At 39.1% G+C, this 12906-nt stretch overlaps 1 protein-coding gene across 1 annotated transcript in view; it reads right to left on the bottom strand.

The window, feature by feature from the left end:
• Positions 1–12906, bottom strand: part of MYLK (myosin light chain kinase) — a 141179-nt gene that overhangs the window by 115990 nt on the left and 12283 nt on the right. The window contains exons 2-3 of the mRNA XM_063161757.1: positions 3565–3772; positions 1813–1861 (exon numbers count right to left, since the gene is read on the bottom strand). Coding sequence (XP_063017827.1) covers positions 1813–1861; positions 3565–3772 — 257 coding nt within the window. The remainder of the gene's footprint in view (positions 1–1812; positions 1862–3564; positions 3773–12906) is intronic.

Raw genomic sequence — 12906 nt, 5'->3', positions numbered from 1 at the left:
AACTGTAAACAGTTACACAACCATAAAACATAAAACATCAAACAGCATCATAGCATGAAAAAAACCAAAAAGGTGCAACTTCAGGTCCATTAATGTCAGAGGGAACACACTCACTCTTTGCTCTGAAGCCTTGGTACAACAAAGACACATTAGCAGATGGCAGATGGTGATTTCTTTTTTTTTTAGCATTTAATTTCAAGCAAACTGAACCATTTTTAAGGCCTTCTTTTCCAGATGGCCTTTTACCACATGCAAGTAAGATGTGTCAATACCTCACCATTTCTACCAGGTGTCAGATACTAACAGAGACCGCATCGCCTCAGCCCAAGGTGCTGCCAAGACAGGGTGGTTGCCATATGGGCAGCTCCAGGTTTCTAAGCAAGAGATGATACCATAATCAAAGGATTTACATGGGCAGGAGGACCAGAAGTACTGAGAGAAGGGTGACTGCAACATGCTACAATGAAAATCACTTTATCGTATAATTAAATATCTGATAACTTTTAATGTCATCTCTCTCTCATATCACTAAAGAAGAACATAAATTTGTACTAAAGTCTTTTAGTAACCATATTTAGGTGGTGAGTCTATATTTATATATTTATATACATAACATATTAAAATAAAATCAACTACTAGCTGGCCTGCAGCTTTATGGCTGGTTCCTAGAGATGAACAAATGTAAATGTGTAATTTTTAAATTCTTCTCCCTTCTCATAGAATTATTAATACTGAAGAGGAGGAAAACACAGGAGCATGAAAAGTGAGGACAATCACTCTAGCTGTATGCAATACAATGGATTAGGACAGTACTTTGTGAAGTCTGAGTATACAAAACCTAACAGCAACCTAACTGTCCTTTCTTGTTTTGATTATTTATCCTGTGCGTACATCTCTAGGTAATTTGCAATACAGAATTTATCATGCAAAATCATGTGTCCTGATTACTCAGTTTTACTTACCATTTTCAGTGTTGTAATCTGTTAATTTTAAAATTTAAAAAAATAAACAATTTTCATATTAATTATGAAATTAAATACTCCAGTTTTAACCATCTGTATTTTAATCACTAACATAATCAGAACACGTGCTTTTGCCTACATCCAGAGTGACTCAGTGCCAGAGATAAGTCAGAGAAAATTCTGCTTAAATTCAAACTATTTATAAAGAAATTAATTCAGCTGTTGGAAGAATTAGGCCTGAGGCTTTCAAAACAGTGACATTCACATAATTGTAAATGCTTACTGAAGTGCAGAAAATACAAGTAGGCTTTTATGTGCCAGCTTATATCACCCCATCAACTGTTCTTGGTAAAGTTACTCAAACCAGAACAGTTATTTCTTCTGGACTACAGTTTACCCACTGTGTTGCTTGAAAATATTTAAATTCTGTGTGTGAGAATGCTGATTTCAGTTGCTTTTATTTCTTACTGATGTCTCCTTAAGCAGTATTTGCCCTGGCTTTAAAAAGAGATTGTCGGCTCATGGAAGCTGTGGAGAAGGATTCTTGAATATCAGAGAGTAGAGAAGAGGGTGCAAAATTGCAGCAGAGGAGGGTGCAATATTTAGGCAGGAGGGTGCAACATCAGCAGGATGTTCTGTTTTCAGCCACATTAATTCCTCAGTCAGTATGCTGGAGCAGTAGCTGTGCATCTTCCTGACTGCCTCAACCACTCTGCTTAGCCAGCAGCTCTCATAGTAGCTGCTCTCCTTGGGGTAAGTGGAGACTTTTAGAAAGAGTAATTTTACTTGTTTTCCTATCAAAATATACTTAAGTGTCTGTTAAACAATATCCAAGCCATAGACTGCTTACCCAGAGGTTTTGGCACTGGATGGCAGGCTGTATTTCATCAAGGAGTTTCCTGTAAGCATAGGACAGAAAGACAGGAAGTCGAAAGTTTTGTCAATTAGTTTGTCACTAATTATCAATTAGTTTATCACCAATTATCACTTTTTATTGCTAATTACCAAAGTTTTGTCAATTATCACTAATTGAGGAATTAGTGATAATAAAGACTATGTAAATTTGCATTTCTCCAGGTTAGAAACATAAAGGAGGAATGCAACACCTGCAGTATAAGGTTATGTCATCTGTAGTTCAAAGTCAGGCTCTCCAACAAAGTCAGACTCTCTCTGCTAAAGCAGAGTTGCTGTCTAACCCCCAGCCTCAGTTGTAACAACGCTGAAGATTATTCATGAAAAAATACTTTTTTGAATGAAACACTGTCTAATTTCTATAGTGCGCCAGTACCTCAAATTAAGACAGCAGGATGTTTTCAGACTGTGAGAGAGGTCTTTACTTGGCTGGGTTCTCAGCCCCGGGCCAGCCCGCGGCACCTTTGCCGCAGATGCCCCAGGAGCTGGTCCCTCGCTGCCGCGGCAGGAGGGAGATGCTGCGGGAGCCCAGCGCCACCTGCTGCACACAGAGCCCGGCCAGGGGACACCCGGAGCCGCAGCAGCAAGCACACAGCTCCGGGCTGGCAGAAAACACCTGCTCCAGAGCCTAACGAGAGCCCACAGCGCTGCCAGACAGGACAGCCGTACAGATGGAAACAACACATCATGTTTCAGTCACTCGTTTTTCAAGCAGCAGGCAGCCACACGTGGTTATCTTTGCTGAGAACAGAAAACAAACAAAAAAAAAGCAAAAAACCCTCTGTGCTTTGCTATCTTGATGGATAGAGGGATTTTAGAAGAAAGGCCATATAATTCTTAAACTATGAGAAATTCAGTCTTTGGGTACTGCCCCGAAGTTGTTTTGAACTGCAGCAAAAGCCAGGTCAGAAAAATTGATATGAAAACAACTTTTAAAAAATCTTCCACCTCCATGTAAATTGTCATTCATAAAATTGTTAAAACAAGGGGAAAAATAAATATTTCACATAATTTTTACAACAGAAGGCAACAGCAATCATGTCAGAAGTATGCATATTTCAGTATGTACTCTGAGTATAATAAGAGTTTTTTGACTCTGAATAAACCCAAATACTGATAGTTTCAGGACTCATGCAGATGTTTTCTTTTCTTCAAGACAGAGTTGTGACCTGAGAGTTTTTGATATTCAACAGGTCTCTGATATGGCCAAATTGCAAGAGGAGAAGCAGTACAATTGATTTCAATCCTTCCCTGGCTTTGTGTCACTCTTTAAACTTGGCAGTTTGCAACTATCTAATATGCAGATGTGCTCTTAAAAATTCCTGGGTTTGATCCTGGCTGTTTCCTGTCTGACATTAAGCATGCAATTACAACCAGGCATCCAGCTTTGCAGTTTTTGTCCCAAGTGGTAATTTTCCATGAAAATTACAAAGTTTAAAACAAAGTCTTTAAAGCTAGGACTTTTTTTACCTGCACATCATCACCCACACCTGAAACAGAACTCACATTTTATCTAATTGTAGACATGTAGCTCCCTGCACAATGTCTTAACCTGTGAAGTGCAGTAAATGAACCTTACTCTTGCATCAATGAGAAGGCATGTGTTGTGATTTTAACCAGACTGTTTAGCACATCTTGCTCTTTTACTTAAACTACAATCACCAAAACAACAGTATAAGAATCTTCTGACCTTCCACTGTCAGTTCCACGGTCACTTGACGAACCCCACCATCATTTGCAGCCTCACAGGTGTATTTGCCTCCATCACCTTCCTGCACTCCTTTGATGACCAAACTGAACACGCCCCGGATGCTGCGGTCCACGACATAATGGTCTCCCTCTGGGACAGGATGCCCATTTCTGTACCATGTGATCTGTGGCTCAGGATAGCCTCTGACCTGGCAAGATGTGAGAGAGAGTGGAGAAAGAAGGTAAACTTAACAGATGATGGTATCAGGAAGAAATGCTGGACATTTAGCAATGCAGTGGAAAGTTCTTGACACATACTCTTTAATACATCTGTTAAAGACATACTCTTTGCAAGCCAAATGGCACAAGATAATGAAATGAAAAAACTCTTGGATAAGCCAAACTTAAAATCATAAGACTAGTCAGGCAGATAGATACTCATGCAGAAAAATTTCCCACTAGAACAGTTTCTCCACAAAATCACAGTGAGAGTGCCAATGAAAAATCCTGACTCCTGGGTCCCCACTGCTCAGAAACTCAAAAAAAGGGGGCAGTAATGCTACTACACCTCTGAGTATGCAAGAGTGCAAGGCTGTTGTACCAAATACTTCTAGCATGGTTGCCACGGATTGGGCTTATAATGTAAATCTGTACTCTAGTCAGCCATCTAGTTTTCAAGTGTGCTGAGACATAGTAGCTGCTGAAAATATACAGGCAAAAAAGGCAGACACATACCAAATTCTGTCTTGATCTTTAGAAGTAGAAGATAAGGTGCTGCAATTTGAAAGAGCATCATTAAGGGTCATTCTCATGGCAGGAAAGGATTATGAGCACCTACATATAGTCACACAAACATTAAGCTCAACTTAAAAAGACTACTGATCTACCCAAAGGAAGAATGTTCAGCAAAATGAACCAGTCCTGTTCTCATTAAATAACAACCATACTGGTACATCCCTGCCTGCAATGGCATTAATGATTCCTTCAGATTTACAGGCAGATCCTTGACTGGTGTAACTGAGAACTGAGTTATTGATTTGAAATGGAGCTCTTGAAACTTGATGAGGACCTGACTTTCTTTTGCAAAAAAAATGGGAAAAGCAGACATGCACCAGTTTCCACTAAATAAAAAAACTACTCAGACAAAGGTTCTTCCTCTGCTTTGTGAGAAATGTCATCTTCTTTGAGGGTCACTTTAGAATGTGTTAATTGTTAGCACGCTTGCCAAGTCATCATAACAACTGCTGATTGCAGTACTCCTTTCCTATCCCCCTCTGATATGTCAACTTTCCATCTTCTGACTCTTTGATCCTTTGCCTACAAGCCATGAAGTAACTGAGTGAATCAAGATGAGCTGGAATGAGTAATAGTCATGGCTGTTTGCTCACTGGGAAAGAAGCAATTTTGCCTTCTGAACTACATATCAAAATTTGGCAACTGAACAGGAAGTCCCTTCAACCTCCAGGTGGGCAAAATATTGATGATCTGTCTTGAAGTGAAGAAGGCTTGGTTGTGGTTCGGGCAAATTCCTCCCAGCATTCTCCTCTCAGTTTCCAATTCTCATTTCAGCTTTGCTTTCTCTGACTGCACAGCACTTACTTTGCAAATTACAATATTTAGCCAACCAACCTTACCCATTCTTAGGCTCTCTTCTTTAAAAGCCTTTCATGTTTAATCCAGCCCCACCTCACTCCAGCTGGGTTTCTCATCTGCTGCAGCTTAACCTACAGCTGTCAGAATTTTTCTCTTTCCTTTAAATCTTGGGATATCAGTTCAGACAAATTAATTTTCCCAGTGATGTGGTGACCTCTTCTCCCTGGCATTACTTACTCAATATTTAAGGACATTAACATTTGTCATGAGCTGACTATGCTGAATAAACTGGAGAAACTTTCTACTTCTGGTATAATTTCTCAAATTCTTTTTGAGTCTATCTTTAACTAAACAAAAGCCATCTTCCAAGAAGTATAAATTGTGGGATCCTCCACAATGGGGAGCTGATTTCTGTTTAAAAATGTCAAAGCATTTTTCTAAAGCTCTTTGTGGTCATGTCTTTTTCCAGTGCTTTCTTATAAACAGCAGCTCCTTCATGTCCCAGACTCCTCACCCTAGTCCAGCATATTGATGTAGTGCTTACTAAGAGCACAGGCTCCAGGGAATATCTTAGCACATTTCAATTTCAGAAAAAGGGAGTTGTATAGCAGCAATATGAGATTGTTACAATACTCTGACTCCAGGTAGTTGATAATGTGCTCACTGTCACAGAAAGTGACTTGCACCAAATAACTGTTTCTTACCATAACTTGCCAATGCCCTCATACCTGCATTTTTATTCTGGATTAAGAAACTAGCAAAGATATTAAGTGATTTACCCAAAGCCAGAGAGTATATTAGAATGGAGTTATTAGTTCTCATTTTGCTTCACCTGGATATTAAGATTTACTTAAAATATTTGAGGCAAAATTGTTTTCACACTTATGTATCAAATATCTACAGTACAGTAAAATGGAAGAGTAGCACTTCAATTGATGTGAAGACCTTTTCAGTGGTTCTGTCTTCACATCACAGCCTCTTTACTAGCGTTAGTCTAGCCACACCTGTTTACAGCTGCTGAGATTCTGGTCTGCAAAACAAAGTCATCAATTACACATCACCAAATAGATTCACTCTTTTTTTCCAGTTCATAATCATTTCTTCTGGTGATTTCATGGAATTCTTCAGTCCAGCTCCAAAGGCCTCAAGCATTAACCTTCCATCACTTGTAACAGAGAACAATTGGGGTCAAAACAATGGGAAATACTTGTCTTCCTTTTCAATTTTCTTCTACAATATTCTTAAGGCCCTCTTGGACCACACAAGGCCATTTTTAGCTGACCCTTCAAGCACTGGTAGACCATTATTTATGTAATTCCAGTATCACATGGCTGAAGCTACATTAAGTACTTTTCCATTTCTTCTCTTTGTTTTATACTTGCTCTGTCTGTAATAATGTGTTCATCCACATCTCTACATTGAGGAAATGCCACACCAAAAGCTACAAACACAGACTATCAGCAGTCCATTTCCTTTCAAAAGGTTGAGTCATTCCCTTCCCAAACTATGACTCTTTTTTCTCGAATTTTTTGTCAAAAATGAAATAATGGGAAAGCAGAAGTTTACAGAATTGCTCTGTTGCAAGGATTTATTTCAGGTTTGGGTTTGGAATGTGTTTCAAACTGAGCCAGCCCTCTCTGAAATACATGGTCATGCCATAAAAGTGTCAGGGACCCTTAAACAAATCACTGGTTACCAGATTTTGATCCTCATGGATCAATTCCAGAACTGCAGCAGGTTTTATATTCCTCCAAACCTTTCCAGAGCTCACTAAAAACATCTGCCTTGAATAAATCCACAGCAAAGAGAAATTTATCTGCTTATTTAATGCCCAGCAGCAGCATGCTATAACCCTTATTTACAACTTGGCCTGTGTGAGTATTGCCAGTCCCAGTGAGGCTGCAGCTTCTCTTTACCTGCTCTACAATAACAAGTGGAAAATTGACAGCAAGCAGCAAATAACCATTGTATTAGCACAAACACGAGTTTTCAGTTTTTGTCTGGACCCTTCAAGTGCTTAGAGCCTTCCTGGAAAAGTTTGGTAAGGCAAAACAGTGAACCAACAGCAAGGGGAAAGAGCCGAGAGAGAACCTGTGGTGTGTGAAACTCTCAGAGTTCAGGTTGTTCCACATCTGGGTCTGAGAGAATGCTATTGAAAAGGGATGGTGCTAGCTTCCCAAAGAAAATAAAGAAATACAACAAATCCATGGAAGCTTTACATTTAAAGACAGTAGTATTAGAAAATGTGCCCCTACAAACTATTCCCCACTGTCACAAACTGAAAGGCAGTCAGTGACCAGCAACACCAAACACATTTAGCAATCCTTTTTCTTGTTCAAAAGCACAGGAAACATTTTCTCAAACTTGGTCTCTATCTATGCTCCATAAAAGAGCTGTTTATGTACAAATTTCAAAAAAACATAGGTTTGCCTACTTAAACATAGTTGCAAAGCAGTTTAAGGCAATGGGATGCACTCTTTTGGCTTATGGTTTTAACTTCAAATTTCAAACTGCTGCTGGCTCCAGTGAGGTGAACAATGAACACAAACCCACAGCAGCCAAAAAGAAGCAGTCATGAGTTACAAAAAGCCAAAGTGTAAGTGTGAAACATTGATGGGGTGTGTACTGTTGCTGAATATTTTTCAGTTTGACAGTAACATCTAAAGACTATTACAAATGATGGCAAACATTACATTACATATTCCAGCACTACATCCATTGTACTGCCTGAGGTGTTCAGTGCTTGATGTTAAGGACTAGGTATATGTCCCATTTTGCTGTTTAAGGTCACACAAGCACTGAGATCAGGAAGAGGACAGCTATCAACAGGATTTACTGGCTTGCAAAATCTCTCTGGATTACATCATATATAGACAAGCACATCAAAAGTCATACTTAGACTGGCAATGTTACAACTCTTAAGAAGTTGTTATTCAAAATAATGCCCTTCATAGAAATGATTTCATATACTGAAGTATTAGTTCACTGATGACTAAAATTCCTCTCAAGAGACAATCCTGCTCCCATGAAATCAGAATTTTAAAATATCCAGATTCTGTCAGCACAAGTGTTCAGTTGTGCTGCTGTTTCTGTAGACTACTTTGCCGCAATCCCCCAAAGTCCAGAATTAAGACCTATGTGTGTATCGTTCTCAACCATTGAATGAAAGAATCAGTTTTATTTGGGAGATTCAATACATATAAGGAAAAGGAAAGACAGAAATGTTATCTATTCACATGCAGGCAGCGTAGTTAGGACATTCACAGTTAGACTGTAATGCCTGGAAGCAGTAAAACAACACAAAACAAAGTGTGGATGACCTGGGTAACAAGTCATAAATTAAGAATGGCAGTAATGAGAAATGCTAAATGTTTTCTAATACATATAGTACCTGTAATGCAGAAGAGAATAAATTATTTCCCACATCCACAGTGGACTGGGCAAGCAATAAACTTTCAAAAGAAATTAGCCAGTGGGTTGGTAGATGATTGCCACCAGTCACTTCCTTTAAAGGAACAGCTTTGCTTATTTGGTTGCCTGCCTATCTAAACATTAAGGAATTCCAGAAATTGAGGAAAGCTTGAGAAAGTTTTGTAGCCCATTCTCTGTTCCATGTCCATCTTCAGGAGGAAACCAGTAATTTCTGGGACCTACATCTCAGAAAAGGCCATAGAGACCAGAAACTGCAAAGGAATAAAATGAGGATAGCCTCAGCCAAAGCTGTCAGATGTTAGCACTGAGCTCCCAGACTTGTGCTTTTGGCAGATCCTTAGAAGTCACCATAAGGCAAACTCAAGGGAGATGGGGAAAACTACTCAGAATGTCTGACAAAGTCTGACCTTTATTCTGCTGCCTGCAAACCTGGCAGAGCAAATACTCATTTCTAGTGGGGAGTAAACTGCTTGCACTTTTTGCAAAACTTAGGAGTAATAAGCCATCAGATTGTATCAAGAAAGAAGCAGAAGAAATGCCATTAAACAGCACGACACATTTCGCAAGTGTAATTATAATCCAAAAAATAAAGATACAGGAAAAAAATAACACACTTGAAATGTGGTAGAGACTAGATATGTCTTCCTCCATTGTCTAGGTATCAGCAAAAATAGAATATTATTGCCTTTATTGCAAGTTACATATTAGATGGACTCATCTGAAGGTCACATGGTTGAAGGCTCTCATGCAGCCCCAAGAGATTCAATCCAAACATCAGCAGCTGTTCTGTGGATGTGGCTCATCCTAGGTCCTCCAAATAAAGAGGTGTTTCCCATAATCATCAGAGAGCCACAGCCCTCTAATTTACTTCAATCAAGAGCCAATGGGTTTTGACCCTGGACTTTGATCAAAAGACTTGTGAAGGGACCTTAGCAGAGGATGCTACACCATAACATATACTCTGTCCATGTAGGCAGAGCTGTGTTTCTCTCAAAATAGAGAAAAAAGCTGCTTCTTGTTTTAATATTTCATACTGCTGTGAACTCTTCATTTCAGTGTTAGCAAAGAAGTACTATAAAACTGTAGAGACTACAACATGAATGTTGTAACTACAGCCCACCTAATAGGTGCTGTATTTTCATTTCGTTTTGATTTTTACTGTTGGTGCAGGTGGGAAACACGGTTCTGGCCAGTGCAGCTCTTTTTAAGTCTTGTAACAAAGCTTCTGTTAGGCTCAAGCTCAGTTTGCTTTAACAAATGAACAGCAGATGTTCTTGATAAAAGAAAGTGGACATGATACATTGTTAAGCTCCTTCTGAGACTTTAAACACACACAAACCATATCTCAAGAATAGTTTATCCCTTTTAAAAGCTTGCTTCTAAAACAGAGAACTTGCCTGGCAAGGTTAAACATGAAAATGTTAAATATTTGGAGACTTAGCTATGACTTTGCAAACAAAGTGAAAAACTTACCTCTTATGCAGAACAGTCTAGAATCCACAGTTGTGTCATTAAAGCAAAAATGGAATACAGAATAGGAGCAAACATGCTCACTTCAAAGCATTACCTCCTGTACATACAAGAAAAAACAATGGTCTTTCTGTAAACCTAGGACATGTTTTATTTTTCTACTTTGCACTCACCAGTGCCAAATGGCATTTGATACTTTATAGTCCAAGCACCAAACACAAGATCCTTCTGCAGATGGCACCCCAAAAATTTTAGTCTTGACTCTTGAAAAATAGTTTTGCATAGTCTGTTTATTCAGTATCACACCATTCAGCCCCTTTTTGCAGATTGCAAAGGTGCTGAACACTCCACATACTACCACAGGTCTTTAGGGGAATCAGTTTTTATGGTGCTCAGCAGGGAAGAATTTATGACCTATCCATGGAAGACATGGTCTGCTAACTGAAAAGCAGACAGCAGCTGCACATAATTTCTTCTTCAGTCTTCTACATTTGATCTTTTTTTTTTTCCTTTTTGTAAAATTCAGTGTCAAGAGTTCCCAGAGGTGCACGGAGTATTGGCTTTATGCTCAATCACCAGAGTATAACTGTTTGAAAAAAAGCACTGCTATCCCAGGTACCATAAGCTAAACAAGTCCATTTGTGTTATATTTTTTCTGAAGGAATCAAGTGGAATTTCAGAGTAGCACTGGATGTCAAGCTGCCTTGAGTTTATCCAAGTTCAAACACCAGTCCCAATTTACGCAGCTCTCAAGAGCATGTTCAAGCCCTATTTATGTCTTTTGGAATTAATCACATGTACAGGTGCTTTTCCTAAATCAGATTTTATTTAATTTAGGGAGTAAGTTTAACTGTAGTGCTTTAAAGTAATGTTACAGGAGTCTTCATACAACCACAAAATAACCTGAAACATCAGTCAGCTGAAATACAGAACTCTGCCATGATGGATTCTACCCTTTCCTGTACAGAGGATATAAAGGAGCACACTGCATAGTGGAACACGTCTGTGATGCTGGGATGTCAATCAGCAACTGAATCAGGGGCTGGAAACTCTGCTACACTAATGGGGGCATTTCCACACAGCTGTTGCTGTCTCAGACTGGCAGAGCTTTTCTGATGCAGCTTTCATAAATCATTCTGCCAGCAGCAACATCTGCCTTTTTACTCTTCCCAGCTGACCTGTAGCAATTAGGTGTGTGATGAGAGTTTTATGCAAACCACCCATAAAGTTCACCTGGACCTTTTTTTCTGTAAGTACAAGCTTTCTGAACTTAATGTGAGATTATATCTGAATATCTTTAGATCTGTTTAATATTTGTATTTAGTCATTGTTGTATTTTTACCATTTTTAAAAAGCCTTCCTCTGGCTGCCAATTCAAAAGCAGATGCCATAAACCTTGGATAAAGTCTAGGAGAAAGCTTAGGCTATTTCCTCCAATGCCATCCAGATGCTATCCTGGCACACAAAGATGACAAGGTCTCCATAAAGTGGTAAAATTCTGGCATTTTTTCAAAGTAGAAGTGCACAGAAAACTGAGTTCTGTAGAAACTGAAGATAATTCCAGTCCAAAATAGGTAGTGGTAGCTGTCACTTGGGAAAGTGTAACTTTGACTTCATAGCTGAGGATCTGAGACATGGAGACACTCAGACTTTGCCAAACTCACACTTAAAGGAACTTAGATTTCAATAGTTAGTACCATTAGATGAAATAATCTGACCATACTTCTCCCTTGCCAACAAACTTGCTATTGGAGGAATCAATGCGAAGTTTGAAGATGCAGCACAGAGGGGCCACTGCTCTTCTTAGATGAACAATGACTGAATGTGTTTGTATTCAGAAACCAAAGTGCACAGCACTGAGTGAACAGTGAAGAGATCCAGACAAAATAGGCCCAGAGCCTTGGCAATGAAATAAAAACCACACAAAACAGAGTTACAAATAAGAGAAGTAAAGCCACCACCACAGGAAAATGTGAGCAACATGATAAGAAATTACTCTGTCAGCTCTCAATAACTTCAGCACTGCCACACAGTATGGGCCAAAAAGATTCCAAAGGCAAGGGCAAGTACAAGAGCTCTCAACACAACACAAAGATAAACTCTGCAGCCCTCTCTTGAGTGAAACTCTCATCAATTTTAATGGAAGTTTTCCCTGGTTCTAAGTCTCTCCTTAGAGAAGAAAAGGCAAACTGCAAAGACTAAGCTTTATTCCCATGGCCCAACTTTTAAGAAGTGTTAGATATTATGAGGTGCTGAATAGCTTAAAATCCTAAAAAATTGCTAAGAATTAGCTGACCTCAGTGCAGGGTAAAGGGTCACTTAGGATTATGCAGTACAAATATAAGGGAGTTCAAAGGGAAAGAACTGTGGCTGTGGAATGGAAATAAGGCTCTTGATAATTTTTCCATATAGCCCAGTAAGTCCCTAAAATGATGTCTCTTTCCCCATCCTTCTCCTAGTTTCCCTCTTTGGTGATTCTGAGTCAAGATGTCTATCAAACATTTCTAGATGAAGCAGCTGCTTTGTGTCAGTAACAGAGAATTGAGGAGCACGTCAGAAGTTTCCTGATAGGACTGGAAAGTTCATCTCAGAGCAGCAGCAATGTTTGCTACAGCAAACAAGATTTTGAGGAATCAGACCAGAGTTTTGAAAAGCTGTCAGAACAGAAGTGGTTCATTAATTTCCTGTTCAGCAGGACAGCCTGATTTATGGGGCTAGCCACTAATTTTGTTCATAAATATTATGTGGCAGCACTAGAAGAAAGACTGAAACATAAATCAGTTTAACACAATAAAAATAAATTGTTGGGAAATTTTCTCCCCTCTCTCATCAAAAAAAGCTGAACTTT

The sequence above is a fragment of the Melospiza melodia genome, chromosome 8 (genome assembly GCF_035770615.1).
Source record: "Melospiza melodia melodia isolate bMelMel2 chromosome 8, bMelMel2.pri, whole genome shotgun sequence".
In the NCBI taxonomy this organism is placed as follows: Eukaryota; Metazoa; Chordata; class Aves; order Passeriformes; family Passerellidae; genus Melospiza; species Melospiza melodia.
Note: the sequence above shows the minus strand (reverse complement) of the source record. Positions and strands in the feature narration are given on the sequence as shown.